This window comes from Pipistrellus kuhlii, unplaced genomic scaffold, assembly GCF_014108245.1.
Source record: "Pipistrellus kuhlii isolate mPipKuh1 unplaced genomic scaffold, mPipKuh1.p scaffold_m20_p_18, whole genome shotgun sequence".
Lineage (NCBI taxonomy): Eukaryota > Metazoa > Chordata > Mammalia > Chiroptera > Vespertilionidae > Pipistrellus > Pipistrellus kuhlii.
This window is the reverse complement of record NW_023425493.1, coordinates 24,213,981-24,239,104: the sequence shown is the minus strand read 5'-3', so window position 1 is coordinate 24,239,104 and position 25,124 is coordinate 24,213,981. Positions and strand designations below refer to the sequence as shown.

Genomic DNA, 25,124 nt, shown 5'->3' with positions numbered 1-25,124 from the left:
GGACGCTGGCGCGGGGAGCCCGGTCCCTCTCGCAGGGCAGGGCGGGCACCGAAGGGTTAAGGAGGCGCCCCCGGAGGAGGGGGGAGGCCGGGAGGGCAGAGGTCACAGCCGATCGCTTGGCGCGACCGCTTTATGGAGGCGCCTTCCCCGCCGCCCGGCCCCGCGCACCCGGGGAGCGCCCGCGGGAGGCGCGGGGGGAGGCGGCCGGCGCCCCCGGCAGGAGGCGGGGCGGGGGCTCAGGTGTCACCGTTCTCAGCCGTAAAGCGGCGGAAGGAGCGGCCGCCCCTTGGGGAGAGGCTTTGAAGTGTGAGATCAAAGGAGGGGGCAGGGCAGGGCTCCCCGCGGAGACCCCAACGGAGAGGGCCGGGAGGGGAATGGGGGACCGGGGAGCAGAGAGGGAGGCCGGGCTGGAGCCCCGAGGCTGCCCCAGCCCAGGGACGGACGGCGGGATGCCGGCCGGGGCGGGCGGGTCTGCCCCGCGCGGGGCGGGGGGAACGACGCTGCAGCTCAGGTGGCACCGGGCCCCGCAGCCCGCGCCTCCCCACCCCCCTTCCCGGACCGGCCTCCCAGCTCCTTCCGAGGCGGGGACCAGAAACCCCACATCTGGTCCCAGCCCTGGTCTCTCCCTGCCAGCGTGGCCGTGGGTGGGGCGGAGGACAGGCTCTGGGACTGAGCCCTGGACCCGTGCAGAGGGTTGGGGGGCCTTCGCTGGGGGGAGTCCAGAGGCCCCCCAAGAGACAAAGGATAAGGCCTGGGGGACGCACTGCGGGGCGGAGCCTCTGCGCCCTAAGGAGGGGACTCTGAAGGATGGGTGTGCAGGGGACATGACCTAGAGATGGAGGGTGGACTGTGGAAGGGACTTTGGGCGCAGCGGTACCTAATGCACTGTCAGTTGAAAGGAGGGAGCTGGAGGCTTCAGCCCGGTTCAGGGGTCTGGTTTTGGCGGAGGTGCCTGTGTTGGGGTGGGGAGGGCTGGGCTTCTGGAAGGCGGAGAGCAGCAACGAGAGACCGCCGAGGAAGGACAGACAAAAGCAGAGGTGGCGGCAAGGAGAGGGGTCCCTGGGGGCCGTGTGGCCCCGGGGTTACGCGCTCTGCCCGCGCTCCTCCCCCACCCGGGCCCCAGCAGTGCTGTAGGTAAAGGGAGAGGGATTAGGTTCTGACAGTGAAGTCGGGCTCCCAGCCAGAGGGAGGGAACATGGCTGAAACCAGACTCCCACCGCCTCCCTCCCCCTCAACGTCCCCTACCTCCTCCGCCCAAATCACTGTGTCCATCTCCACTCCCCGCCAGCCTCCCGAGCCCTAGCCAGAGCAGGCCGGTCCCCTGCTCAATAGGCAGCCTTCTGCAAAGAGAAGGGCCGGGGCGGCCCAAGCCCCCATAAGCCTGGGAACTGGGGATGTGAAAACCTCGCCCAGGAGATGATCCCTGGACGAGGGAGCCTGGACCTACCGTAGCGAAGGAGGGACGTGGTCTGACTGAGGACACTGAGGAGACTGGACAGGAGCTCCCCAGGGTGGGGACAGAGAGGCCTGGGCCCACTCCCCTCCCTTGACTTCCTCATCCCCCCCCCCCCCCCCAAGCCAGCCAGGATTTCCAAAAAGACAGAAGACAAAGGGAAGTCAGGCTGGGAAGGGAATTTTTTCCAGATGTGTTTGTGGTTTGGCAGCTCTGGGCCTGAGCTCCAGCCCCTGCACCCCAACCTTGGCTGAGGGGGGTGGTCCAGGGGTCTGGAGGAGGGTGCCGAGCAAGCGAGGCTGGAGGTCTCAGCCCCTAGATGCCGAGTTAACCCATTGTAAAGCGCAGGGGTGAGGCGGGGTGGTGGTGGGGAACCTTAGGGAAGATGCTGGGGAAGGGAGCCAAGGAGAGGGAACGGGATGAGACGGCCGGGGTGGGGGTGGGAAGGGGAAATGGGGCTAACGGAAGGGGAGAGTCGGGAGAGTTGGGGCGCCTAGGAGAGAGGAGCCAGGGGACTTGGCCATGGGGAGGAGCTTAGTCAGCATGGTCGCTCAGTCCCAAACAACTGGCTCTAATTTCCGGCCGGGATCAATAAGGAATTTCCCCATGTCGCTGGTCTTTTAATTACGACCAGACCTGGTGGGGGCGACCCGCTCCCCCTTTCATGGAGCCTTCGCCATATCCCTCTTGGGGCTTTCCCAGGAATCTGAAGACTCAGGCTGGAGAGAGAATTAGGAAAGGAACGTGCTAGGACTGCTCCATTGCAGTGCGGCTGAGAGGATTTCGGCTGGTTTTGCACTAGAAGGAATGGAGATAGCAAGCATCTGCGTGGCGGGAAGAGGGCGAGGGAGAGTGGATATACTGTGTGCTCGATGAAGGTGTCTGGGCCTTGGGAAAAGGAGAGGCCCCCGCCCCTCTCCATCACTCCCTGGAGGCTGGGTGGGGGGAGGAGTGGGAAGAGTGGGAGAGTCGTGTACCCTTCACCCTCACCCCCCACTGGGGCCAAAGAGAGCTGGCCAAATGCAGCACTTGTGGACGGGCCTCGCCCTGAGCCAGCCGTGTTATTGCATCTGCTGGGTCAGGGAGCTTGCTGGCTGGGAGTCATGCAGAAATGAAACCCAGGTGGGGGTGGGCCCATAGGCCCTGGGACTCCGGTAGGGAGAGCAGAGAAGGCAGGGCTTGAACAGAGGGCGGAAGGTCTGAGAGTGGAAAAAAGGAGTTGGTGTCGGGGTGGCCGTAGGAAGAATGCATGTAGCCGAAGTAGTAAGGGATGATGAATTTATGAGGTCATCTGGAGACCAGATGGGCTGAGCCCCAAAATGGCGCCGGCACCCAGGACAGGGAGTCGGAGGTTTTAAAGGACTCTAGGCGGGCTTTTACTGGGCGGAGCATTCCCTGGGCGGTCTGGGTCCTGGGAGGGTCCAGAGGGGAAGGATAATGGTCTTAGCAAGTGGAATGTGGTCTTAGCAAATGGAACCTGATGGAAGCGAGAGGGAATGCCCATGGTGGAGTGGCCTAAAGGTCAGTTCCCAGGGGAGGGGCGTTGATTCGATTATCCCATCAGACCCAACAGCTGGGAATGGCTGGGCTGGAACCGTTGTGTCTCCAGGTCTCCCTAAACCCTCGTATTTCACATAGCACAGTGTGGACTTGAGCATCCTGCCTCCTGGTCTGATTCTTCCTCCATACCACGGGAAGGCTCCATCCCTGTCTCCCTGGATTCAGGGACCCAGCCCTTTTCAAATCTGATAAGGCTCTGCCTCTCCCAAATAAAATTGCCATGGAGCAGGATGGATGGGATCAGAAAGAACTTCCTGCAAGCCGACGTGCAAGCTGGCAGGTGGGGCCAGAGATCCAGAGAATAGGCAACTCACTTCCCAGAAGCCTTTGGGTGCCGGGGAGAGACCGTGAGGACTAGGGAAGGTATGGGCAGCCGGACTCAGAGAACACCAGGCTGACCTCGAGGCCCAGCTCCAGGCCTTGGCCAAGGAGGCAGGTGCGGCCCGGCAGGGTCCGAACCACAGCGGGGAAGAAGCCGTAGCAGGAGGTGTTACAGTTAGACTAGGGACGGGCTGCGCAGCATCTAGGCGAGGCAGCCAGGCGGCTCCTCTGTTGTTTTTGGCTCTGCTGCCCGGTTCCCAGCTCCAGCTGCCAATGCTCTCCTCAGGGCTGGGCCAGCACGCTGAGCAGGTCAGGCTGAACCAACGGAAGAGCAAGGGAGACAAAAGGAGGTGGGGATGAACGGACCGAGGATGTGTCTGGACTGAATCTCTGTCCCTTTTTAAAAGAGGCCCTTGGCCAAGACCGGTTTGGCTCAGTGGATAGACTAGCGTTGGCCTGTGGCCTGAAGGGTCCCAGGTTTGATTCCGGTCAAGGGCATGTACCTTGGTTGCGGGCACATCCCCAGTAGCGGGTGTGCAAGAGGCAGCTGATCGATGATTCTCTCTCATCGATGTTTCTAACTCTCTATCCCTCTCTCTTCCTCTCTGTAAAAAATCAATAAAATATATTTTAAAAAAGAAAAAAGAAAGATAAAAAAAAAAAAAAGAGGCCCTTGGCTCTGCTGGCCTCTTGTCGGGGGGTGGGGAGGTGGTGGGGGTGGGGAGTGGGGGGCAGTACACAGGTAGTCACTGAAGAGCCTGGAGATCCCAAACAGGTGCTGGCAGCTGCCGCACTGACCTTACTCTCTGACCCTGGGGTCTTTGCTTCTTTTCCTCGCCCAGATTGGTGCTCCTTGCCCGTCAGGCATCTGGGCGGGGGAAAGGGGTGTCATCTTTTTCCCCACTCAGGCCCCTGCTGTTTCCTTTCCTACTTCAGAGAAAGTCACCAGTTTGACCCCCTTTCTCTTGGCCTCCCTGCTTCTCAGAGAGAGAGAAGGGGGGACCTCGGGTGGCTGGGACCGCTGGGGGCAGTCCACGTCTAAAGCTGGGCAGACCTGGGCCTGACCCTGGCCCCCTGTGGCTCCTTCTCCCCTCGAGGGCAGCACTGCTGGATGGAGGAGTCAATCAGCAACATGATCTGCGGTTAAACTCCTCTTGTCTTTTATGATCCAGTGACCGGGCCAGACTCCTCTGCCCATCCCACCTCCTGCCCTGCACCAGCCCGTTAACCCCTGGCAGTCCGGGGCACCAGGGAGCAGGCTGTAGCAGTGACAAGTCTGGCAGGCCGGGCACCCGGGGGCAGTGGTGGACAGCCTGCGGTCTAGCCTAGATGCCTGCCACGGTTGCCCAATGCGCTGGGCCTAGGGAGCCCAAGCCTTCGCCCAGATGCCACCTCTCCCACTCTCTGAGACTGGGGGCCCAGCGAATCCCTCTCCTCACTGAGATGAATCAGCAGGGCTGCAGACTGGGTGTGTGCGGTGTGCCTCCTCTGGCCTGAACTGCAGAAGGTGGGCCCTGGGCCAGATAACCAGACTCCGGGGTTGAAGAGGCAAGAGGCAGGAGGGAAGGGGGAAAGGCAATGTCCCACAGGAGACACTGAGGGGTCCCAGGTCTGAGCTTTGAGGTCCTGGATAGGGATAAAAAGAGGGCCATGGACTGCCTCACTGTTGGTGCGGGGAGGGTTCCAGGCACGAGGGCTGAGAGGGAGGCCAGCCTTGGGCAGGGCAGGCAGCTGGGGGAGAACTCCTCTGCCAGGCTCTGGAGGCTTTTATTCTCCTCCTCTCCAGCCCCACATGCAGCCACTGTTTCCAGACACAATGGTTGCTCCCCGGTGGCTCCTAGGGGCCGATGGGATCCAGCTGTGCTAGCAGCTCCAAGAGGAGGCTGGAGCCCCAGGAGTGAAGTACCAGCTTCCCCAACCCCAGGGCCCTTCTTGCTGTTGACCAGGCCCTGCCTGACCCTTGGGGCCAGAGGGCCAGACTCCTTAGAGACAGAATTAGGGGTGCAGGGGGATTTAAGAAGAGCAAGGGAGGTCCCAGGAGCTCAGTTTCCTGGCCCCTGCCCCCACCCTTCCATCATGAGCGGGCAGGGAATTAAGTAGGGCCATGGGTTCAGAGTCTGGCCCCTTAGGCGGGCTCGGGCTTGTCCTTCCAGTGACCCCCTCCCCCCAGCCCAGCCCCTCCTTATAATAGACGGGAGAGATGGGTGGCGGGGAGGCCCCGGGCTGACCTAGCCCTAATGGCTTTCCCTGGGCAGCCCGAACAAAATGGGAAAAAGATGTGTGAGGTGGGAAGCTCCGATTTCCTTTCCCCTGCGGGCAGGCGCCAGCTCTGGAAAATGTTAGCTGTCAAAGAGAGACTGAGCAGTCTCCGCCTCCCACTGCCCAGGACCCCCTACCCGAGCCCAGCCACCAGGGCCTCTCAGCCCGCCTGGATCCCCAAGGGCGCTGGGCCGGCACCTGTGAACTTCAGTTAGCCGGGCTGAGCAGGCGCACTGCCCCAGACGCTCCCAGCCTCCCTGACCTGTGTCTCCTCTGCCAGCCTGGGAAGCATACCCAAGTGGGAGCGCTGGCACCAGGGAATCCGTAGGGACATGTCCCTGGGGGATCAAAGGAGACAGCAGCTCCTGGACCTCACAGTTGCCAACCTCCTGGCCATGGTTTCACACCTCCTAAAGCTCAAAGCTCTGGGGCTGTCAGCCACAGGTTTCCAGATGATCTGGGTTTTTAGTTAGTTCCTCTTCCCACTGAGCTCACAACCTATAGGGAAGCATCCTCTCTGGGCTGGGCCCTCCTCACTGCCTGTGGGCATCATGGTCTCTATGGGCCCCGTCTGCCATATATGATGCATATGCTCCCTGACCCCTTGGGGCCAGCTTCCAGGAGACTCAGGGAGTTGATTCCACAGCTGGGAGAGTCAGTCCCTGCCTTGGAGTGGAGAGTGTGCAGAAGTGGGTTGGGGGCCTTCAGTTCTAGCCTCTGAGGAAGCCTCCAGAATACTCTACCTTCCCCTGGCCCGGGGCCCCTTTGCTCCTACCCCAGCTCCACCTCCTCTCCTTCAGGAAAGCTTCCTCACCCCTCTGTCAGCCCGGCCTCAAGTCTCAAGCTGTCAGGCTGGATTCTCTGCCTCTGCCTCTGCCTCCCTGTGGGTCCTGGGTGTGGGCCCAGCTCCCAGAGCAAGGGCATCTGCCTTCTTCCTCCTTGGGCTCTGGTTTGGATCCCGCTCATGGAATCTTTCCAAAGAGGCCACCAAACAGGATTCCACGGGTGGTAGGAAATGAAGGGCCTGGCCTTTGGGGAAGTTGCCTCTGGCTGAGGGATGCCAGACAAGTTGGGTTCCTGGCACTGCTGATGGTCAGGTCACAGGCGCTGCAGAGGGTCAGGTCACAGGAGCTGCTGAGGGTCAGGTCACAGGAGCTGCTGAGGGTCAGGTCACAGGAGCTGCTGAGGGTCAGGTCACAGGCGCAGAGCCCAGCCCTCAGTGCCCAGGCCCGGGAGAGGAGAGGCGTGGCTGAGCCCACACTGTGCAAGTCTGTCTGATTCCAAAGCTTTGCTCTTAAACATTACAGAATGGAATTTGGTTGAGCCCGGAAGAGAATTAAGGTATGCTTGCTTTTCCACACCAAATTCTTAAAAACACTTTCTCTCCCCCCACGCCCTGCCTCTCAAAATCCTATGTGTTATATATATTCTTTCAAAGAAAGCAGAGTTGATGGTGTCCCTAAAGAAGGCCAGAAGCCATACATATTAAAGAAAGAAACAAGAGCAGTAAGTCAGCGCAGTTCAGTGATGGAAGGGCAGAGATTGGTCCACGTAGGAATTCACAAATGCCAAGGGCTGGTGCGGGAGGGGGGGTGGTACTGGGGAGTGAGGCCTGGCTTCCCTCGACCCCTCCCCTCTGCAGTGCCACTACCTGTCACTTACCTATCCAGTTACTGCCTTGATAACCAAAGAGCATGCAACCCAGCAGGTCTCCATCCCCAAGCACACGTTGGGGCACACGGGCACTCCCTGAGCACTCTTTGTGAAGCCAGTGTGTACAAGAACTTGGTTGGGAGTTGAAAGACCAAAGATTTCAACTCTGGTTTAAACATTGGCTCAGGACCAACCACATCAAAGGTCACCTTCGTGTGTAAAATTAACCTGCCCCCGATTAGAGAACCTTCTGCCTCTGCTACGTTCCAGGCTGGATTCCAGCTGCTGGCTGGCTCTCTCTTTGGCTCTCTGCAGCTTAGAGTCACCCCAATCAATCCCCAATTCTTCTTCTTTGAAAACCTGCTCTTCGGCCTGCCGTATTCTGTTGTGGTGAATGACCCCATGGTTGCCTGTTCACTGTAATTCAAAAATATCAAGTCTACCTTTCGTCCTCCTGCCCTCATCTCCGAGGCCTGTTGATTCTACCTCCTCAGTGATGCTCACATGCATCTTCCCACTTCATTGGTTCAGGCTTCCGTCATTGCTCATCCAAATTAGTCAAACAAGAACTCATTTCCTGGCCCTTCTTCAATCCAGTTTCCATTTGACTGCTGCCAGCATCATCTTCCTAATACACAGATTTGATCCTATCACTTCTTTGCTTCAAATCTCTCAGTGAACGTGGGCAGGACCTGTTTCTTCTCATGTTGCTGTAAGCAACTTGGGGGCAAAGATAATGCTATGCCCCTTAGTGCCTAGCAAAATGCCTGGCACATAGCAGGTACTTCATAAAAATCTGAGTGGAAGGATTCCAAGTCTCACCAGATGCCACCTGGATGTGTTAATAGCAGAGTAGGGCGTGGTTAATAGCAGAGGCTTCAGACTGGCAAACTTGACAGGTCTGAGTGCCAGCACCACCAACCTCCAGCTCTTTGGCCTGGGGAAGATTTCTTACCTTTTGTCATCCTTGGTTTACTCAGCTGTTAAATTAGAATGCCACCCCCTCTCTTACAGAGAATGGGAAAATGAACCTAAAGGGGTTAGCACTGTGCCTGGCACAGAGAAGCAATCAATAAAGAGTTGCCAATCATCAGTTAAACATGAAGGGTTAGAAAAGAATCCAGACCCTAGCTGGTTTGGCTCAGTGGATAGAGTATTGGCCTGTGGACTGAAGGGTCCTGGGTTCGATTCCAGTCAAGGGCACATGCCAGGGTAGCTGGCTCGATCCTCAGTGGGGGGCATGCAGGAGGCAGATGATCAATGATTCTCTCTCATCATTGATGTTTCTCCCTCTCCTCTTCCTTTCCTCTCTGAAATCAATTAAAAAAATAAAATAAAAATAAAAATAAAAAAGAAACCCAGGATTTTGAAGCTAGAACCATTAGGCTCCAAGAAGCAAAGTGACAATGTCACAAATTTAGCAAGGGGTAAAATCAAACTTAAAACCCAATGTCAAACAGGTAACTTGCTGTTACTCTATATAGCTGTGGGTGAAAAGGGGGCCATACACTAAACCTGACAAGCTCAGGGAGGTCTGCAATTGGCGGGGAGAGAAGGGGCTTATCACTTAAGAGACCAAAAGTAACCACACAGGGTAGTCTGAACATAAAAATTCCTAACCAAAAGCTAGTCATGGCGGTAGTCACATCCTAGGACTGTAGCTTCGTTGACAAAGGTCAATCTTTTATTTTTTTTAAATCGATTTTTAGAAAAACATCGATATGAGAGTTAAACATCAATTGGCTGCCTCTTGCATGCCTTGACTGGGGATGGAGCCAGCAAAAGCTCGACATGTGCCCTGACCTGGAATCGAACTACAGTGCATGGGTCAACACCCAACCAACCGAGCCACACCAGCCAAGGCGACAAGGTCAGTCTTAAATGAACCCATCTGTCGTCTTTTTGCATCTAAGATAACATATCCTTGGAGTGTCAATCTCCTTTTCCAGATCTCAGGGATACCTGCCTCAACAGAGCATCCTACAGAATCCCTCACCGTTCTTGTTCCCCTGTGTACAATCTCCATGTGCTGTAAATCTTCTACCCACCAATGTAAAAGTTTTATTTTTTATATAATCTCAGAGATCCCCTCCCCTTTGCTTTCTCCTTTCTATCTATAATGAATTTCCTGTAAACCCCCAGCCCTTATGTCTCCTCCTTTGGTTCTAATGTATAAAATAAGCTGTAAAGCCCTGGCCAGTTTGGCTCAGTGGATAGAGCGTCAGTCTGCGAACTGAAGGGTCCCAGGTTCGATTCTGGTCAAGGACATGTACCTTGGTTGCAGGCACATCCCCGGTGGGGGGTGTGCAGGAGACATCTGATCCATGTTTCTCTCTCATTGATGTTTCTAACTCTATCCCTCTCTCTTCCTCTCTGTAAAAAATAAAATATATTTTAAAAAATAAAGCAAGCTGTAAAATTGACATTCTTAGGAGCATTTTCTCAATTTATTGAGATTTTGCTTCCTGGAATTTGTCTATTTGGCTCAAATAATCTCCTAGTCTCTACAGGTTTGTATGTTTTTTATGATGACACAGCTGTTTGGTAGACTTACATAGGTAAATGAAAGTGCTTTGTGAATAAGACACAGACTGTAGATACAGGGTATTCATTGATGTACCTGGCATATTGCATACACAGATACTCTTCTCTAAACTTGCACTTGGGCTAATATGCCTTAGGGCAAGTTCATAATTTCACAACTGTTGATCTTTCCTATTGTCAGCTGTAATTATCTGTTAAACTAGGAATTAAATGATTCCTCCTTGGAGCCTTCACTAGACCCCTGGTTCTTTAAGGTGGATAAACAGGGCTATCATCTGAACTTTTTAAAAAAAATTAATTTTAGAGATAGAGGGAAAAACTTCGACCTGCCATTCCACCTACCCATGGCATTTATTGGTTGATTCCTGTGTGCCTAACCTGGGAACCTGCAACCTTAGTGTGTTAGGACAGTGCTCTGATTGAACTAACCAGCCAGGGCCCCCTTCCTATTTTGAGAACCACTAATAGCTTTAGGCTATTAAGTTTATGTTTGGCATATACAGTTCTCAATCTTTGCCCTTTCCCATGCTCACCTGCAGTAGGGGACCTCTTAGCATTAGAAAACATCATTATGCCATGAAGAGAATATCAGAAGGGCTTGTGTTTTATCATGCATGTGGTCACTCTGCCCAACAGGACTTGTTGACAGAGACTGAGGCAGCATTCTGCAATGCGGCTCTTCTATTCCCAGTTGAAGCCAGGATCCTGGGGACAGAGAGCTGGAGAGGGAAGAGGACTGAAGGACAGGACATCTCCAGGCACTCTGCAGGGCAAGCTGGGCTCTGACCAGACAGAAAAGTGAGGAAATGGTTGTAAGGTCCTTTAGTCCCCCCAGGTCCTTCCTGGTGAACAAAGTAAGACTGAGCTCATCCCAACCTTAGACAGACACCAGGGACCTTCAGAACATGGGGTGAGAGGATGAAGCATACAAGCCAGTTGCTACTTTACTAAGATACACACAAAGGCAGGTTTGTTCCAGCCAACAGGCACTCTAAAAACTGATCTCAAATGAGAATTTCCTAGTTTACTGATCACAATGTAATGTGCTTTCACGTGGATTCCGTTTGGGGTGTGGCTTTCCCAACGTATAGGACACTTGGCACCTCTTTATAAGGTGTCATGGACATTTCGTGTTGGGCTCAGCAGGAACCAACTTGCTCAGAACTCAGCTGCCTGTGCAAGCAGATCCTGAAGCAAGGGCGTGACAAGATCATGTCGAGTCTGTGCGGCCGCAAATTCCTTGCTACAAGCAGCCATGACCGTGACTCTGGTCCCTGGAGCCAAACCAGCCACTCAGGAGGGCACAAGTACTGGTGTATATACGGAGCCTGCATTTCCTAAGACAGTGACTCACCTTCCCAAAATGAGGGTGTGAACTACCAAGGAAGAGCTAGCAGGAGCAACCAGGCTGACATCACCAAGCACGGTTCCTCTCTTGCCCCATCACTGCCATGTGCCCATTCTCCAAGCCACTTTCCTGGTCACAGGACTCCACGAAAGGTTCTCTAATGGCTTGGGGTGTGATTTGAGGTGTAGTCCTTGACATGTGGTAAGGGTGAGGACAAGGTGCCAGAGCACATGGGTTACACAAAAGGCTGGCCAGTGCTTCCCCATGATTTCCAGCAAACACGGGCCTACTTAGTGCCACCCAGAGAGCTTGAACCCCCTTACAGAATTATAGTCCTACAAGACCCGTGACAAAAGTTTAATGTAAAGTTAATAAGAAATCACCACACCCTGGCTGGGTTGCTCAGTGGGTTAGTGTTGTCCCGTACGACAAAAGATGGCAGGTTTGATTCCCAGTTCCAGGTTGTGGGTTCAATCTTTGGTTAAGGTTCATACAAAAGGCAACTGATGGATGTTTCTCACTTTGATGTTTTTTTCTCTCTCCCTTCCTAAAAAAACAAAACAAAAAACAGAACACCACATAACTGTTTTTCCATTATTAAAATTTATCAGGAAAAATATTTATCAAGGGAATAATCTGAGTTTTTAGAGGCTTGGTTTAGAAAAGTAAAAGACTAAAAACTTTTAGAGGATGGGGTAAGGGGAGAAATAGGAGATATCTGTAATATTATCCAATAAAAAATATATTTAAAAATAAAAAATAAAATTTTTACCTTTGACAGAAAATTTTAAAAAAAGGACTAAGACCATTTAAACATTTTAAATCTTTTAACCTACCAAATGGGATCTAAGTTAAATAAATCCTCTCATGCTTTAGGGAAGAGATAGCTTTCCTAAATCATAAAAGTTGACTTCCAAGTCACACTCTTACTTCTGCCTTGTAATCCTACGTACTAAACCTCACCAAGGATGGCTTCTCTGGAAGTCAGGGTGGGATAAGCAGGCAATATCCTGCCCTGATCGTTTTGGCTCAGTGGATAGTGTCTGAAGGGTCTAAGATTAGATTCTAGTCAAGGGCATGTACCTTGGTTGTGGGCACATCCCCAGTAGGGGGCACGCAGGAGGCAGCTGATTGATGTCTCTCTCTCTCATCAATGTTACTCTCTATCCCTCTCCCTTCCTCTCTGTAATAACATCAATAAAATATATTAAACAAAAAACAAAACAAAACAAAACAAAAAAAAAAACAGCCGAAACGGATTTGGCTCAGTGGATAGAGCATTTGCCTGCAGACTGAGGGGTCCCGGGTTCGATTCTGGTCAAGGGCATGTACATTGGTTGCGGGCACATCCCCAGTAGGGGGCGTGCAGGAGGCAGCTGATTGATGACTCTCATCGATGTTTCTGGCTCTCTATCTCTCTCCCTTCCTCTCTGTAAAAAAATCAATAAAGTATATTAAAAAACAAACAAAAAAACCCCCCAAAAAACAAAAAGCAGGCAATATCCTGACACAAACTAGATGTAGACTCTGATATGTAATGTGATTATATAATTTATCATCCAACGAGGATACTTCTGAGAGGAAAAGGGGTGCTGTTAACCACTTGAGAACAAAAGGCATACAACACCCTTGGACAAGGCAGTTTGGGAGACTAAATTTCCCAGTATGCCCTGCCCTTGAAAGTAGAACAAAGCAGGTGGGGGCCTGTGGTTAGCACCATTTAAGAGGTAAACAGTAGAGGGCTGGCATGGAAACGTCCTCCTTCCATGGGATACTTAGCCGGACACAGAACACAACACCTGAGGTGAGATTTCAGTGGATATTAAGTCTGGGGTAGAGCCTCTCTCCCCCCAACAACTTTAGCTTCCAAAGGTGCGGAGCGGGTAGCGCCGTCCACTGGTCCACTGCCATTTCTCCTTTCATCGCCGCTGTCCCCACTGCTGCTAATCTTTAGGGGAATTCTGGGCCAGGTACTGTTCCCACTCAACTTCAACCAACTTGTACAGCTCCATGGTGGCCTGAGCGTCTTCCACAGAGGAATGCCCACTTTTTCCAGCCTGAATGACGGAGGAAGAGAAAAGCACTGGGCTATAAGCAAGTGCTGTTTTATATGCATAACCCATACACACAGACAATGGGGTGGTGAAGGCTTGCAGGGCAGAGAGTTGGAGAGGGCAATGGGGGGGGGGGGGGAAGGGGCCATATGCAATACTTTCAACAATAAAGATTTTTTTAAAAGTGTTGTTTTCCTCCCCTTCCCTACCAGCTCCTCCTAATCCCTTATATAAGCAGTTGTTTCTGTAGAGCTAGTAGACTGCAAAGGTAGAACTATGGTAGGACACTACTCCTTATTTAATTTCAAAGGTTCAACTCCTAGGAAGTCTGCTATTACCTGCCTCAATCCTTTCTCTGGCAACATGTGAACGCCATATTCTTCTAATCTGTAGAGACAAGGCATCTAGATCATAGCCAGGCCTTCTAAGTCTTCCATTTCCCCCAGTTCCTTAACTCTCTCTGACACGTCTATACCCTCTTACCAGGCAGGTCACCCCTTTCTTGAAGGTCAAAGATGTGAAATAGCTCAGAGGTCCTTGCATCCACGCTGAGGTCTTTAGACCATCACCATTACCTGCTTTCCTAGTTTCTTAGGGTTTTACACCCACTTACGGTTGTTGTTGTTGTTTTTTTCCTTTCTCAAGTACAATTTGGAACACTGGTAGCGAACAGGAATTATTATCCTTAGGTACACATGGAGAGATCAATGGGCTTCTTAGCCCAAAGCTCTTCCTGTAAGGGCAGCCTGCCTGGATTTCTCTACGAAGGGATTCTGGGCTCAGAGCCTGGAGAGGCAGTAAGACAGGGCCCCCCAGTGCGCAACCCAGGGGCCTGGCAGCCTTTGGGGAGATGTTACCTGGATGTCCCGGTTCAGCAGCTTCTTTGTGAGGTACTTCAGAGACATGGTCGCATTCTCCGGGCAGTCCGCCTTCCGGTTGAGAGGAGGGATGTGGGAGGTGTCGCGGGTGAGAGACTTGGGGTGAAAGTACTGAAGGGCTTTGAAGTCATTGTGGATGGCATGTCCCACCACTATCTTCCCTGTGAGTATCTTCAAGATCTGAAATCGGCAGGAAGAGGTGGTAAGTGGGACTCAGGCGCAGCCCTGCATCCTAAAAGTCCATCGTGGTCCTAGGTCCTTTCAGATTCTTTCCATTAAGTGCCCACCTCCTTCCTCCTTGAAATGCCCTCTCCCACAAGCTTTCTTTCACATAAAATCTACCTTCTCCCCACAAGGTAAAAGTAGGTGTGTGTGTGTGTATTATTTTTATTTTTCAATTACAGTTTATTTTTAATACTATTTTGTATTGGTTTCAAATGAAAGCATAGTGGTTAGACAATCATATACTTTACAAGGTGTTCTGCCTGGTATTTCCAGTATCCACCTGGCATCACAGTTATCACAATATCATTAACTACATTCCCTTAGCTGTACTTTATATCCTCATGACTGGTTTATAACTGCCAATTTGTGTTTCTTAATCCCTTCACCTCTTTCACCCAGTCCCCGAACCCCCCTTCCCTGAAAGTAGGTATTTCTCAGTGTTACCCTTTTTGGACTTACATCGTCAGCGGCTCCTTGCCTTCTCACCAATTTCCACTCCAATGATAGATTAACTTGCTACAGTCTTAAATCACACTCACATTCAAGATGTTTATGTAACTATATAGTTCAGTGCTGGCTTGCTACTTGAAGTTCTTTAAACATTATCATTATGCTGACTTTAGGCAGAGGCTGGGATAAAGGGAGTCAACGATGGGCTCCAGGGAGGTGACAGAAGCCCCAAATTACACACACACACACACACACACACACACACAGTTTTTTGCAGGGAGAGACTATGGCTTTCATCATATTCTCAAAAGGTGTACAAACCATAAAAGATTAAGAATCACTTATCGCCCTAGTCAGTGTGGCTCAGATGGTTCAGCATCATTCGGTGTGTGGAAAGGTCACTGGTTCAATTCCAGGTCAGAGCACCTGCCCAGATTGTGGGTTTGGTCCCCAGTTGGGATGCATATGAGAATAATAGATGTTTCTCTCTCCCTTCCTCTCTCTCTCTCTCAAATTAATAAAAACAATATATATATTTTTTTAAAAGAATCACTTATAGACTAAGGTTGTAGAGGGATGTGGGAGACCCAGGCCTGGGCTATTTTGTTTTGAATGTTTTATTATTATTTAATTATTATTTCTTTTTAGAGAGGAAGGGAGAGGGATAGAGAGCTAGAAACATCGCTGAGAGAGACATCAATTGGCTCCTCAGTTCCCAGCTGAGGAGCCGGCTGCAATCTGGGCGTGTGCCCCGATCTACAATTGAACTAGGGACCTCCTGGTTAGAGAGCTAGAAACATCGATGAGAATCATCCATCAGCTGCCTCTTGCAAACCCCCTACTGGGGATGTGCCCTCAACCAAGGTGCATGCCCTTGACCGGAATCGAACCTGGGACCTTTCAGTCCGCAGGCCGACGCTCTATCCACTGAGCCAAACCGGTTTCAGCTTTGCTTGTGCTGTTTTAACAGAAAGTCAGTTTCACTGTGGTATAGCTCCTCCTGCTCATAACCAAAGGGTATTTACCATCTGTTCAGAAAACTTATCCACACCAGACTTGAAACCAAATAGCTTCCCATGACTCCAAGATCCTAAAGTATGACATACTACCAGTGAGGACAACCAAAAACTATGCCATGGGCTCTGAAGGCCATTCCAAAACAGAGTTCCAAATAGGTTGTGAGCAAGAGCAATAGTCCAAAAAAAATCAGTGCATAGCCTCCCTCTTGAGAGGGGCCAGACCTTAGCCTCAGACCCAGCTAGCTTGGGCACTGGGAAGCGATTCATGATGAAAACCAGGTGTAGTGTAATCAACTAAGTATTTAGTTGCTCTTGATTTCACCTCCAGTTTATTGTCCACCAACACCTTTACTTCGCATGAACTTCAACACATAGCCCTTGTTAAAGCTGAGTGGGTTTGCTGTCTCAGACCCACCCCACCTCCTGCCTCTCCCAAGCCTTTGTTCAGCTGTGCCCCTAATGAAGAGGATGTTCTTCAAGGTCGTTCTGAAGACTAGGGGCTCTCCCCTCCTGGGAGCACACTCAGAACTTACTTGTTTTCTGAGCCCATTTCTTCTAACACTCACTTCTTCACCTCCATGAATTCTTAACTAAACTTTCCCTTATAGTTTGAAAAAAAATCTTCACTGTTTCACCTCTGATAAGCTTCCTCCAACGGACTGTTTTGGCATATAAGCAATCATTGGAACCGAGGAGGCTGTCTAGAAGCCAAGAATGTGAAGCTGAAATTACAAAGCGGTGGACCGAGGGCGCCCTCTGCAGGCCTCCCCTGGTTCACCTTCCTCTCCTGTTCATGAGTTGTGCTCCCAGTCCCCCCCAGCACTGAGCTACAATGAGCAGGTGTGCTCAACGGGAGAAATTAAAAATCTGACACATCAACCCTGTGTCTTTTATCCCCTTCGCTGCAGGCTACCTGTTCCAGTTACACAAATAATCGCCAGCTCGTTCCGTAAACATTCTGCCTTCTCCTACCACCAACACAGCCCACACTTCCCTGGACCCCTGCCCGCCCACCTGGCTGCTCTCATTGCGCCCCATGACTCTCACCTGGCCCCGAGCGATCTTGAAGGGCGTAGCGTTCACCATGTGCTGCTTGCGGATACCACTCCATCTGGTGCGGTAGTCCACAATGGGACAGGGCGGGAGGACGTACTCATCATAGAGCACATCCCCGTGGTAGTTGACGATGCTACATCGAGCCAAGGAGCTCACATGGCCCTTGGGTCCGGTGCCCACCATCTCACAGTCAATCGCCACCATCTTCCTTGGTGTCTTGTGGGATGCTCCAGAGCATTTGTTCTCTGAGGGAGCCAGGGTGGAGTCATGGGGTGTATTCTTCTGAATAGGGTTCTTCTGGGGGTCCTTCTTCTGAGGGCGAGTTGGGGGGCTCTTAGTCTCTGGAAGGGAGCTCTGGAACTCCTCCAGCAAATCTGCTTTTGCCACAACAGAACCAGTCTTCTGTGAAGGGGCAGGGGTCAGCCAAGGCACAGACGCTTTCTTGTCCAGGGTTGGCTCGGACCCACGGCTCGAGTCTGCAGCCTTCTTCTTCTTTGGAAGGGGAGAAAAGTCCCAGGTGCCACCCACCTGAGTGACCCCTTTCTCTGCGGGTTCTGAGTGCCCCTTGGGCACATTGTTAGGGGGCTGTTTTTTCTTATTGAGAAGGCCTCTCCTTTCTAAGAACCGCCGCCTCCTGACAAATTTTTGGTGCTTGGCATTCCCTTCCGAAGTCTTTTTCGGGGGAGGTTCGCCAAAATCCAGGTTGAGGAGTAAGGTAGACATGAGGATGGTGATTGGCTAGGAGAGCAGTTGCGAAGAGTGGCTCACCAATGAAAGGACAGAGGACTCATCCTCTGCTGAATCCCACAGGCCAGCATCTGAAGGTTGGAAGGATGCCCTGGGGAAGAAAGCGAATCTGATAACAGATCCCAAAGGCCTGGGACAGTAAGACCCATCTCCATAGGATTCAATGTAGGAAATAAGAGCAATCAGATAAGAGGGGGAACAAATCTATAATGTGAAGTGACGGAAGGACTCTGTCTGAGACAAGCCCATAATTCACCAGTCATATCCCCCTCTTTAGATCTGTCCCGCTTGTAAATAGAGGGGGTTGGAGGGCCAACCAGCTGGATTCTCTTTCCGAGTCCGGAAAGCCAGAATAGGTGGGCTCTACACCGGCCCAGGGAGGGCGTCTAAGCACACTCGAAACCAGTGATGAGTGCGGCGGAGATGACATCTAGATCTGCCAGGCATCCCCAGCGCCGGTCCCACGAACAGGTGTACCTCCGGGCACTCCTTTGCCCCGTTTCCGGGCGGAGGCCACCTCCACGTGCTTCTCACCCACGTTCTTCTCCCAAGAAAGGACCGTTTACCAACAACACACAGCAACTGGGGAGTGGGGGAGGGGGGGACTTGAGGCCGAGGCCGGCGAGCACACTCTGGCGGTCAAGAAGCCCGTTCCTCACCATCACCACCGACCTACCTCCCAGACGTGCCCACTAAGAACGGAAACGCTAGGAACCGGAAACGGAAATGGGCGCTGGCGGAGAGCCCGGGTCCGGCAGGCAGGCGGGCCGGCGGGCGGGCGCGCGGGGTGGAACGTGCCGGAGGTCGTGGGACCCCGGCCGCTGGGGGCGAGGTCAGGCAGTCCGGGTGCGAGAGCAGCGGCAGCGCGGCGAGGGCGGGGTGCGCTCCGGACCCCTCTAGCCCCGCGGAGGTACAACTCGGAGGTGTGGGGCGGCCGAGACCGACGGCGACGGCCGCGCGCTAGGGCCCCGAGCCCCACTTCCGGGATGGGCGGGAAGTGCTCGGGTGGGCGGGGCCTGGGCGCCGCGGCCCGCCTCTGTGGCGTCACAGTCGGGCATCCCACCCCGCTTGTCTCCTGCGCTGTGAACGACGCGACCTGTGATGTCAGGACGACACCTCGGGCTTTAAGCCTCCTCCTGGGACCCGGGGAAGGAGCGTTTCCGGCCCACGGAAAGGAGAAGAGCGCTTTTCTCCTCCTCCCGCCTGCAGAGCTGAGCCCAGCCCGGGTCCGGTCCTGGGTCCGCGTGGTGCTGACCCCGCTTCCCTCCTCGCCGCGTTCTCGCTCCTGGCGTCGCCGACTGGACCCCGATGCCAGGTGTCTCCGCCCGGGGCCTCTCTCTGGAGGAGCGGAGGCAGCTGGCTGTGGATCTCACGCGTGTCCTGTCTCTCTACCGGCCCCTCCTGGACGCCTACATCATTGTGAGGCCACGGGCTCGGGGACGGGGTGCTCCTGGTGGCGTGCTGGGCTCGGTGCCCACGACAGGGAGAGGATTCTGAAGGGGCTAAAACTGGGGAGATTCTTCCCCCTTTTTCTTTTTTGCAGATGACACAAACATTAATATTTCCACTATCTAGATTATTTTTCCAAGTTCATAGTAATAAAACGCATGCTGCAGCTTCATTAAACTGTCCTAGGAACAGGTGAGGCATTCCCAGAACACAAGTTCATTCATCCACGCTTTGAATCAATTCCTGGCTTTGTAATGTAATGGACAATTTAAGCTTTGGAATCCTGCCCCCCCCCTCCCCCTTACTGTGTTAACTTACATAGGTGTGACATGAGAATTCCTCCTAGCCCCGCTGTAAAAGGGACTCCTGTTAGGAGTGTCTTTGTGAAGAATAAATGAGATGCTGTATCAGTGTCACCAGCATCCACTGAATCGCTCTGCCCCTATTCCAATCTTGATTCAGCTCTTTCCTTTGCTGATCTATAGTCCCATCCTTCAACAATGCCTGTGGGCTCCACCTGTAAGAATTCACCCATTTGTCTTCTTTTCATTGCTATGGTCCTGGGCCAGCCCACCATCTCCTCTCCTGGACTGCGTCCTAATTAATCTCTGTTTACTTCAGCCCCTCCATAATCAACTCTTCACAAGCAGCCATGTTAATCTCTTTAAAGAAAAGTCTGCCGAAACCGGTTTGGCTCAGTGGATAGAGCATTGACCTGTGGACTGAAGGGTCCCGGGTTGGATTCCGGTCAGGGGCATGTGCCTTGGTTGGGGGCACATCCCCAGTGGGGGGGGTGCAAGAGGTGGCTGATCGATGATTCTCTCTCATCGATGTTTCTAACTCTCTATTCCTCTCTCTTCCTCTCTCTAAAAAAAATCAATAAAATATATATTTTTTAAAAAAGTCTGATCATGGCAGTCCTTGCTCCCTAGGTGATTTGATGAAATCCTAACTCTCTACCAATATCTGTCATGCATGTGAAGCCCTACGGGATCTATCCCCTGCTGTCTGAATCCTATCGCATTTCATTCTCCCACATTCGCTATACTGTACCTCCAGCGGCCTGATTTCTTTCTTTTTATCCTCACCCAAGGATATTTTTCTTTTCTTCCTTCCTTCCTTCCTTTCTTCCTTCCTTCCTTCCTTCCTTCCTTCCTTCCTTCCTTCCTTCCTTCCTTCCTTCCTTCCTTCCTTCCTTCCTTCCCTTCCTTCCTTTTACGTGGTGCATACCCAAAACTCCAGAATTTGTGTTCAACAAGTGAGTGAATAGAAATACATTCTGGCATATCACGGGTCTGACATATGTACTAGTATGTTACTGAATGGTAACATGCTAACGCCGCCTGTTGGTCACTGGGTGTTACGGATGGGATTGTGAGAATCGCCATCCCTGCATGAGGTTCTTCATGCAGTTGAGTGGAGAAAGCAGACAAATAAGTGGGACGGTGCTAAAAGCAGAGGTGTGCTCGGAGTGCAGTCTGGGCTCTGAGGAAGGAGTGGGGGGCTGGAGCGGGCTTTAGAGAAGGGGTGACTCGGATGAGTGGTAGGTGCCTGCTGGTTGCAGCCAGTGGCCTGCGTTGAGAGTGGGGTTGGGAGAGAATGGGAACAGGAATGAGTAGCCTGTGATTGCTTCTCCCCTTCTGCAGGAGTTCTTTACAGACAGCCTGTGGGGCACACTCCCTCGCTCATGGCAGGAAGCCTTGGATGGACTGGACCCACCACAGCTGGCCACTCTGCTGCTGGGGATGCCTGGGGAAGGGGACGTGGTCAGGTATGGGCAAGGGGGGCCCTCTGCTGGGGGACGTGGCCCTGAACCCCTCAGTCACCGCTCAGAGGGTCTCCCAGGGGACTCCTGGGTTGTAAACGGGTGCCCCCAGGACACAATGGGACTGTTCACTGGGGTTCTGGGCCGGGCTGTCTCAGGTACAGGTCCGTGTGGCCACTCACCCTGCTGGCCCTGAAGTCCACAGCCCGTGCCTTGGCCTTCACCCGGACACCTAAGTTTCAGACCCCCTCCGAGTTCCGGGAGAACCCGAGCCAGAGCTCCCGACTGAAGGCTCCGTTCCGAAAACACGTCCGGCCCAAGAAGCAGCATGAGATCCGGCGGCTGGGCGAGGTGAGGCCGTGCCTGGGGCGTAGGCAGGGTCCGGAGCCTGGGGCCTGAAGCCAGCGGGTTAGAGAGATGTGGGCGCCTTCTGTGACCTGCCGTCCCTTCCTTGGCAGGCATGCCAAAATCCTAGCCGGATGCTGGTTTGGGGGATTTGTGGGGTTTTGTTTTGTTTTTCATCCTTTTGCTGGGTTGCTTGGTAGCCTTGTCTGAGTCACTGTTTTATCCCTGTGTTCATACCTCCCTAATCTGTGCCTGGCTTCACAGAGGGGCTCCTTTTGCTCTTGGGGAGGCTGAATCACTGACCTTAGAGGAGTGAGGACAGCAGCCTGAGCCCAGAGTCAGCATCCCTCTTCCAGTTTTCCTATCTCCCATCTCCCATGGCACCCACTACCCCTCTTCCTCTGCCGGCTTAACCTTCCCCACCCTCGTTATGGCTGACGGTCCTGGGAATCGAGAACCAACGGCCAAGAGACCTTTGCTCCCTTCTCTTTCAGTTGGTGAGAAAGCTGAGTGACCTTACAGGCTGCACCCAGGTTGTGGATGTGGGCTCAGGCCAGGTGAGCCAGACAGACCCTAACGTTCTTATTTTTGTTGTTGTTGTTGTTGTTGTGTGTGTGTGGAGGGTGTTGGAGGTTTGAGTTGTGGGGATAGAACAGCTGGAAGGCAGCAGGCGGTCAGGTCCAGCCCCAGGGGGGCAGGCACAAGGAGTGACAGAAGTAAACAGGGTAGAAGTTAAGCCTCCAGGGCGCCTGGAACCAGGTGTCTAGGCCCCTGGAAGAGGTGACAGCAGATCAGAGCACTGAGCAGGGCTTTCTCTACCCTCCCTCTCACGACTCCAGGGCCATCTCTCCCGCTTCATGTCTCTGGGGCTAGGGCTGAGGGTGAAGAGCATCGAAGGGGACCAGAGGCTGGTGCAGAGAGCCCAGCACCTGGACCGGGAGGTCCTGCAGGCTCTGGAGAAAGAGGAGAAGAGGAACCCGCAGGTAGGCCTGCCTGCTGGAAACCGGTCGTTGTCACTAATACAGAGATGTGCCGGGAGGCCGGTCCTCCCTCATCGCTCTGAAAGGTCGGAGCTAATCATTGCTCAGTGGAGACTTTGGTAGTTAGAGCAGCCTCCACCTGTTACTCTTCTGGAAATTCTTGCTGATTGGCGATTGTTGGAATTTCCTGCCTAAAGGATATGGGTGTCTCCCATAACCTTAATAAAAGGGATAGCAAGGCGGTAGTCCTCCCACTAGAGGTGGGCTCCCGCCAGGCCCCCAATATCGCCAAATTAATACTTTCCTAGTCTCTCTTCATTTGTGTGCGGCCTTCTCCAGAACCCGAACCCTGAACCGGAACCCTGAACCACACCTGCCCTTACTGCAGCGGCGGGGTCTGCCTGGCTAGATTCCCTCTTTCAAGTGTTTCAGCTTGAGATGATGTGGTCCCTGTCTCCGCTCCCCCTCCCCCGGGTTTCCCTTCGCCACAGCCTCTCCGCATCTTAGAGGCTCTCTCTGGCCCAAAGTGCTTTCCGCAGGGTCCGGCCGTCTCACAACCACCCGTGCAGTGGCCAGTCGGGTATTAGACTCATTACAAGAGGAAATTGGGACTCAGACATGAAAAATTGGCCGTTATGACAGATCCATCATTAACCCCTTCTGGTTCAAGGTCTAGCTCTCCCCCGTGCCCCAGCTGCTTCTCGTCTCCTTCCTCCGGAGGGAGCACAGAGGCCAGGCCGCTCCTGCAGCCTGAGGCGGCGTGGGGACAGCAAACAGGCTTCCCAGCTGCCTTGTCCTTTTCTCCCTCCGCAGGTGGTGCAAACGCACTCTCCCCGCTCCCCGCACCATGTGGTTCAGTGGGTAGATCCCGGGACCCTGTGTGAGGAGGTTCTGCTCCCGCTGGAGACCTCCCCTCGGAGCGAGGCCCGCTTGCTGCTGACGGGGCTCCATGCGTGTGGGGACCTGAGTGTGGCCTTGCTGAGGCATTTCTCGTCCTGCCCTGAGGTGGCGGCCCTGGCCTCCGTGGGCTGCTGCTACATGAAGCTCAGCGACCCCGGCGGGTACCCGCTGAGCCGGTGCGTGGCCGCGCTGCCCGGCTGCGAACTGTCCTACCGGCTGCGGGAGGGGGCCTGCCATGCCCTGGAGGACTACGCTGAGCGGCTGCAGGAAGCAGGCCCTGGCCTCCGCACACACTGCTACCGCGCAGCCCTGGAGACCGTCATCCGGCACGTCCAGCCCCAGCTCCGCCGGCCAGGCGTGCAGGGGATCCCCAGGGCCCACGAGCTCAAGATTGAAGAGTGAGGCTGGAGGAGGTTGGGGGGAGGGGGAGTTGGGAGCCTGCTGGAGGTCCGATTCCCCTCCCACGACCCCGACCCCGCTTGTTAGCAAGTCCTAGTGAAGCGAATGCTGCCGGGGAGGGATGGAGTTCTGACTGGGGCAGCTTCTCAGCATTCCTTTAAAAGGGAGTTGTCATTCTTTTACCAGTAGACTATCAAGACTCTTAAATCTTAGGAATATGGCTAAGTAATTGGACAGGTCTGGCTGAAAATACATTTTTGGATCCATTTGTTACTGGATAGACAACTCGTAGCCAGAGAAACATTTTAAAGTGGAAATGAGGCCCTGCCTGGATGGTGTGGCTCGGTAGGTTGGAGGGTCGTCCCGTGCACCGGGATATGCCGCAGGGCTGCGGAAAGCAGGCCCTGGGCCTGGTCCGGTCGGGGCACATGCGCAGTTTGCAGGTTTGATCCCCACCCAGTCGTGCTGAGTATGGGAGGCAATCAATCAATGTATCTGTCACATGTTTCCCCTTCCTTCCTCTAAAATCAATTAACAACAAAAAGGAAAATAGAAATTGGGGTAGCAAATCAAGCAGAGTTGGAATAAAGCAGGAGTGGACAGTTTGAGTGGGAGGAGGAGGCTCTAAAGCCAGCTGAGTGCTGTGTGGCTGACCCACAGGTACGTCCAGAGGGGGCTGCAGCGGGTGGGGCTGGACCCCCAGCTGCCGCTGAGCCGGGCTGCTCTGGAGGCCCAGCAGGCCCAGGAGAACCGCGTAGTCGCCTTCTACAGCCTGGCCCTGCTGCTGGCCCCACTGGTGGAGACGCTGATTCTGCTGGACCGGCTGCTGTACCTCCAGGAGCAGGGTGAGGGTGGCCTACAGTGGGGACCCAGGGCCAGGGGGGCTGGGTCTTGGGGTTCCTCCTTCAGGCCCCAGGCAGCACTGAGGACTGCCTTCTCCCAAGTCGGCACCTCAGGCACGGGTGTTCCGGTGGAGAACCGGTCTCCTCAGTCTCTGGGAGCCCCCGCGGGGAAGGGCAGTGCCTGCCTGCAGCCTCCGCACGAAGGGGCGCTGAGTGGGCTTCACTTCTGCCCTTCTTAGTAGTAGTCCTGCCTTTCTCCCAGGCTTCCATTCTGAGCTCCTGCCCATCTTCAGCCCGGAACTCTCTCCCAGAAACCTGGTGTTGGTGGCTACCAAGAGGCCGCTGGGCCCGGCCTTCTCTGTCCTGGAGACGGAAGACGCTGATGCCCGCTGAGGAAAGGCGCATCTTGGACTCCATCTGAACCCGCCCAGGTGCCACGGTGGGCAGCAGTCTGCACTCTACCCAGAGGCAGCATCCTGCATCCTCCCGGAATCATGGTATCCCACAGACCAGTTTCGTACCCTCCTTCCATGTGTTATATTTGTAATATTATGTATAAACTTATTTTTAACTTATTAAAAAAATTAAATCTTGCCCTGGCTAGTGTTGCTTAGTGGTTAGTGTTGGTCCGCGCACCAAAGGGTCAAGGGCACGTAACTGGGTTGCAGGTTCAATCTCCTGCCTCGGTGCTTGTGAGAAACAATCAATTGATGTGTCTCTCTTATATCAATGTGTGTGTGTCCCCGCCCCCACACTCAATCAAAGGAAAAAATATCCTCAGGTGAGGATTACTAAAAAAGAATTACAATATTTATTTCCCTTCCACTTCCACTAAGTATAGAAAAGGACATGTGCATCTTCCCTACTTAGATCCTGC

The 25,124-nt window shown here is 53.5% G+C and overlaps 2 protein-coding genes across 4 annotated transcripts; one reads left to right on the top strand and one right to left on the bottom strand.

The window, feature by feature from the left end:
- Positions 1–11,735: 11,735 nt before the first annotated feature.
- ISG20L2 (interferon stimulated exonuclease gene 20 like 2) lies at positions 11,736–18,357 on the bottom strand. Of its 2 annotated transcripts, none has more exons than XM_036443075.2 (5): positions 18,244–18,357; positions 16,812–17,658; positions 14,050–14,250; positions 12,648–13,195; positions 11,736–12,153 (listed from the first exon to the last, which is right to left on the bottom strand). In XM_036443075.2, the coding sequence occupies exons 2-4, from the start codon at positions 17,541–17,543 to the stop codon at positions 13,082–13,084; spliced, it is 1,047 nt and encodes a 348-aa protein (XP_036298968.1). In that variant the 5' UTR covers positions 17,544–17,658; positions 18,244–18,357; the 3' UTR covers positions 11,736–12,153; positions 12,648–13,081. The 2 variants fall into 2 exon arrangements, with proteins under 2 accessions (XP_036298968.1, XP_036298967.1); XM_036443074.2 differs by lacking the exon at positions 18,244–18,357 and adding an exon at positions 18,187–18,241 and having other exon boundaries at positions 16,812–17,660.
- On the top strand, positions 18,352–24,840 carry METTL25B (methyltransferase like 25B). 2 transcript variants are annotated; one of them, XM_045583267.1, is made up of 9 exons: positions 18,352–18,477; positions 18,777–18,986; positions 20,663–20,787; positions 20,940–21,132; positions 21,621–21,683; positions 21,966–22,109; positions 22,920–23,404; positions 24,066–24,250; positions 24,541–24,840. In XM_045583267.1, exons 2-9 carry the CDS (start codon positions 18,876–18,878, stop codon positions 24,666–24,668), a joined length of 1,434 nt encoding a protein of 477 aa, XP_045439223.1. In that variant the 5' UTR covers positions 18,352–18,477; positions 18,777–18,875; the 3' UTR covers positions 24,669–24,840. The 2 variants fall into 2 exon arrangements, with proteins under 2 accessions (XP_045439223.1, XP_036298960.1); XM_036443067.2 differs by having other exon boundaries at positions 24,510–24,840.
- The last annotated feature ends 284 nt before the right edge of the window (positions 24,841–25,124 follow it).